Source organism: Hipposideros armiger, unplaced genomic scaffold, assembly GCF_001890085.2.
Source record: "Hipposideros armiger isolate ML-2016 unplaced genomic scaffold, ASM189008v1 scaffold_192, whole genome shotgun sequence".
NCBI classification, from domain to species: Eukaryota; Metazoa; Chordata; class Mammalia; order Chiroptera; family Hipposideridae; genus Hipposideros; species Hipposideros armiger.
The window spans coordinates 1,903,488-1,909,078 of NW_017731542.1; the positions used below are offsets into that span (position 1 = coordinate 1,903,488).

The following is a 5,591-nucleotide window of genomic DNA, read 5'->3' on the forward strand; positions in this document are numbered from 1 at the left end:
AGCAGCTCGGCCCAGCGCGGGCTGTTGTTGTGATACAGCACGAAGGAGCGGTACTCGCCGGCGGGCGGCTCTCCGGAGCCCAAGGAGATGAAGTCCTGGCAGAGGAAACGCGCGGTTGAAAGACAGCTTCGTTTAAAAGCTATTTCGAAAGCGGGCAATCGCTTTGCCCAGTCGGCCGGCTCCCCAAATAGCACAGCACGTGGAATGACCCCCTCAGACCCCTGCACGCTGTTCCTGCACGTGCTGCTGCCAGAGGGATGCGGCCACTTAACGCTGAGGCTGGTCTCCCAGGGCCTCGCTGACGTGGGTGACGTGGGCGACATGGGCATTGACGTGCCCAACGACGCAGCAAAGTTCTCCATCCGCTGCGGTCAAAAGCCTGTGAAACTCACTCAGCCCCGGGCTCACGCAAAACACATGCCATAAAGGAACCCGTGATTATCACCCCGATTAGTCATACCCCAATCCTCACGCCTTATTGTGGTCAAAATGAAAACACATCAAATTAAATGTGTATTTTTTTTGTTTTTATCAACTGCCAGGGGAAAAGTATTCATCTCCCAAACTATAACAGATGAAAGGGAAAAAGTTAAATGGCATAAAAAATATTATACTGACCGAATATTAGCTCTGAGGAAATTGTTGACACAATTAATTAAACAATTAAACTGCAAAAGCCGTTTTGTTTTCCTACTTTCCTTTCTGAGACACATTTTAATGATTAAAAACATACACAGGGCGGAGAAGACAAGTAAGGTTGAAAATATTGTAAATCAGAAATGAACTGATCTCCTTAAGAATGAACCCAAAGCGATGATACAGAATTGACTTACCACAAAATATCAGCATGAACGTACCTGCAAGGTCTGGCCGCTGCTCTCTACAATGAACATCGTAACTTCCACGTTTCTGGCCACACTCTTGCCTCCTTTCTCAAATTCTCCCCTTTCTATAGTGATGTATAAATCATTCCTCATTTCACCTGCCAGGAGAGGAAAATTCAAACCGTTTTATACACACGAGGAAGTGTAATCAAGTACTGTATGAAGAAAAACTTTAGTTCATAAAGTCTAGTGTTATAGCACACACATAAATGAAACATACATTCTCTGAGCACTTTTCTAAAAGGGTCCTCACCCTCACTGCCAATCTCCAAGAACAGTACAGGTCAGCCTCTGCAGGTCTGAACGAGCAATGCTGGCATTGTACACTTAGGAGGTGAGTGCCGGGATTGAGCACAAAGGTGTTGTCCAAGTTTCACATCTTTCAGTGTTTCCCTCATTTCATGGATGAGGTGTGATCACAAAATGACCACCTGGCAGGGCTCGCTCAAAGAAACCAGTCTTAACACTTTATAGTCACAGCCTTTAGAGTAGAAGAAATATCTAAATGGGATAAAATGGTAGGACTGACTGCAAAGGGTACCATCAGAATTTGAATCTTTTCCAAAATTTGGACCAAATGATCTCACTGCTGGAAGAGCCCAGACTGGAGCTTTATGAACACAGATGTAGAATAATTCAGTCATACAGGCACACTTACTTAATATTTCTTGCCATCAAGCTATAAAACAAACAAGAAAGGCCCTAGATTCAAACTGACATATTCCATGTACACATGTGCCACCTATTATTTGTAAACCTTGAAAGCTTTTTAATCTCACCCTTATCTGATTACTGCAAAAAAAAAAGAGGAATTTAATGCCAAGTAGCAAACTCAGACGAGCATGCTAATAGCAGGCTTTTACCACTCCTACAGGAATGAAATCAGGGTGAAGGGGTGAGCGGACAGGGACGTGAGAAATGCGTGAACAAAGGGCTACTAGAAAGTTCTGACAAGTAAATGCCGGTCAGGTTGGCGAGGTTGAATTTGCTTTTACTTAACCTAGCTTTCAAACATTGGAAGAATCAAAAGCAATACTCTTTTTTTCTAATACAAAACTTCCCCAGAAGAAAGCAAATCACTAGCAGGGGCAATAACCATACAAATACGCCCACGATTGGGAGACTTGTAAAATTCCCTGACCCAAGTGTGTACAAGGAAGTACCCGAGCTTTCAAAAGCATGGGGGAATACCAGCGTGCCTGGTCACCTTGCTCCGTAATGACCAACTTTTTATGACGGCATCCTTCTCAAATGCCATGGGGTGATTAGGAAACAGGAGGGCAATAAAATAGAGATACTGAGTAAGTCTTAAAAAGATGAAATCTTTCCATTTATTTTTTTAATTAAATTTACGGGGGTAACATTGGTTGATAACGCTACATAAATTTCAGGTGCATAACTTTGTAATATGACAACATCTGTATACTCTATTGTGTGCTCACCGCTCCAAGTCCGGTCTGGTCTCCTTCCGTCACCATATATTTGACCCCCTTCACCCTCTTCATCTTCACCTACCTCCTTCCCTTCCGGAGCCACCATTCTGTGGTCTGTGTCTATGAGCTCTTTTTCTGTTGGTTCATTTGTTGCTTTTTGTTTCATGTCCCGCATATGAGTGATACATGGTCCTTGCCTTTCCTGTCTGACTTCTTTCACTTAGCATGATACTATTAAGATCTATCCATGTTGTTGCAAATGGCAATATTTCATCAAAAAGGATGAAATCTTAACCACCCTTTACAAAGAGTCTATAAAAATACATGAGTGAAAATAACTGATACAGTGGTATCTGTCTTATGAATTTCTAGTACTTTCATAACAGCTCATACGAATCAACTTGAGAAGGCAATGAACTTGGAATTCCTGAAGAAAAGCAACACATTTCAAACTATTTAAAATCATGTTTGTACAGATACATGCAAAAAATAAAAATGAAACTGGACCACCTTCTTCCACCATATACAGGAATAAATTCAAAATGGATTAAAGATTTAAATCTAAGATCTGAAACCATAAAACTCCTAGAAGAAAACATAGGCAGTAAACTGTCTGACACTGCTCTTAGTGATATTTTTTCTGCTCTATCTCCTTTAGTTTGATGGGACTACATCAAACTAAAATTTTTTGCACAGCAAAGGAAACCATCAACAAAATGAAAAGACAACCTACTGATGGGAGAAAATGTTCATTAATGATACATGTGCTAAAGGGTTAATATCCAAAAATTATAAAAAGCTCATTCAACTCAACATCAAAAAAAACCCCAAACAATCCAATTTAAAAATGGGCTGAGTACCTGAACAGACATTTCTCCGAAGAGGACATACAGATAGCCAACAGACACATGAAATGATGTTCAATGTCACTAATCATCAGGGAAATGCAAATAAAAACCACAATGAGATACCAACTTATTCCTGTCAGAATGGTTATTATCAACAAGACAAGTAATAACAAGTGTTGGTGAGGATGTGGAGGAAAAGGAACCCTCATACACTGTTGGTGGGATTGAAAATTGGTGCAGCCACTACAGAAAACAGTCTGGAGGTTCCTCAAAACACTAAAAATAGAACTATCTTATGACCCAGAGATTCCAATTCTGGGTATTTATCTGAAGAAATACAAACACTAAATAAAAAAGATATATGCACCCCTATGTTCACTGAAGCATTAGTTACAATACCAAGATATGGAAACAATTGAAATGCCCATCAATAGAAGATTGGATAAAGAAATTATGGGGGCCGGCNTCTCCCATGATCTTTCCCCAACTCCAAGTTCAACGACACTATGTCGGTAGCTTGAAATTGGCCATGCTGTGTGTATTTACCCCATGGCAAGCGGCAAACACTGGAACTCAGGGCTCCCCTTATCCCTGTCCCCCACCCCGAGGGCTGGTTATTAACATTTACAGCACACCACCAAACTATACATTCTCATTCTCGAGTTTAAGTGTCTAGCTTGGACCTCATTCAACTGTCTAGTTGATGTTTTGAATGTCTGATAGACTTCTCAGATTTAACATGTCTAAAATGGAATGTGTGATGTTTGCTATCCTAACAGATTCTTGCCGTAACCTTCCCCACTTCATTAAATGGCCACTTCATTCTCAGGCCAAAATCTTGGGGTCATCCTTGACTTTTCTCCTTCTTTCAGATCCAATCTGTCAATAAATCTGTAATAAAAGCATCAAATCCACTACTATCCTAATGCAAAGCACGTTATAATTTCTTAGTTGCAGGACTGCAAAAGCCTCCTGAATGGTCTTTCTGTTACCACCTGGCCCATCCACAATCTATTCTCCATATAGCTGCCAGACTTCCTCTCAATCTAAACCTTCTAATGGCCTTCCTCACTCCAAATAAAATCCACAGTCCTCCCCACAACCCAAAGGCAATACAGGGTCCACCTCCTTGTTACCACTTTGGCTTCATCTCCAAACTCGCTTGCTCATTCTGGCCTCTTTGCTATTCCTTCATAATGCCAAGGATGTTTCACTCTCAACTGTTTTGTACTTGCTGTTCTCTCTGCCTGGAATAGTCTCTCCCCAGACACCTATGGGCTCACACCTTTACTGCTTTTAGTTGTTGCTGACTTGACACATCTCCTTATCAGAGACGTCTTTCCTGACTCCCTATGTAAAATGGCAACACAGCAACATCACTTTCTAGCACCTAACCCCAATCTAGTCTTCTTCACTGCACTTATCACTACCTGATAAAGTATGTATTGATTTGCTCGCAGATATTATCTATCTTCCTTTTCTAGAATGGTAGCTCTATGAGAGGAACTATTTAGCTGTGTTCACTGATGCATCTTCAATGCCCAGTAAAGTGCTTGACACACAGTAGGTGTTCAATAAATATTTGTTTCATGAATGTTACTTTTTAATAAATATATGCACACAGAGAGAAATATTTGCAATGTTTTATCATGTGATAAAATGATTACATTGATTATTTGTAGTTTATGAGGTTATGGGTATTTTTTTAATTTATGTTTTGCTGTATCTTCTGAATATAATGATCAAAATGAAAAAAAAAAACAACCATGAAAACACATTTTAAGTACAAGGACAACAGGACAGGTTTTACTAAAACTAGCCTGTATTCCACTTTCCAACTTCTGAGCTATAACAATTTTCTCCAAATGCTCTTTCTCCCTTTTCTTCCATTTCACGTTTACTTTCCTCTTTTCCTTACCTTAAAGCTCAAAGCTCGTATTAGGCCCAACTGAGAATTTATACCACAGACTGGTGGGAGGAACAGTATGGCACCATGCCAAGTCCTTTATGCTTTCTACTTCAAGTCCTGCCCATGAGGCTCTCCTGAGAATTCGGAAGAACGCTGCTAGCCATGTCCATAGTTTCTGAAACATCCACAAAAGCGTAATCCAGGAAACTTCCTGAGCCAGTTCCGAAACATGCTCAAGTCCCAGCAACAGACAGACTCCTTCTTCTCTCCCTGAACCCTGGGGGAATGACACAGCCCTCAGGCCAAGTCACTATCTACTGGCTACGCATCCGTTCCTCCCAGACTGATGCTTTTGGAGGAAACACTTCAGTGACACAGGGAACACCAGAGGATCCCTGGACTAGGGGTGGGTGGGTGCTTGAGAGTAATGAATACAAAATAATTAAAATAGAGATGTCAAGAAACGGCAACTTTTTGGATAGTGATGTTTACATGGACAAATCCTGTCACATTTCTA

The 5,591-nt window shown here is 40.9% G+C and overlaps 1 protein-coding gene across 1 annotated transcript in view; it reads right to left on the reverse strand.

Moving 5' to 3' along the window:
* DOCK4 (dedicator of cytokinesis 4) overlaps positions 1 to 5,591 on the reverse strand; it is a 392,534-nt gene that overhangs the window by 147,301 nt on the left and 239,642 nt on the right. The window contains 2 exon segments of the mRNA XM_019653023.1: positions 4 to 95; positions 858 to 982. Coding sequence (XP_019508568.1) covers positions 4 to 95; positions 858 to 982 — 217 coding nt within the window.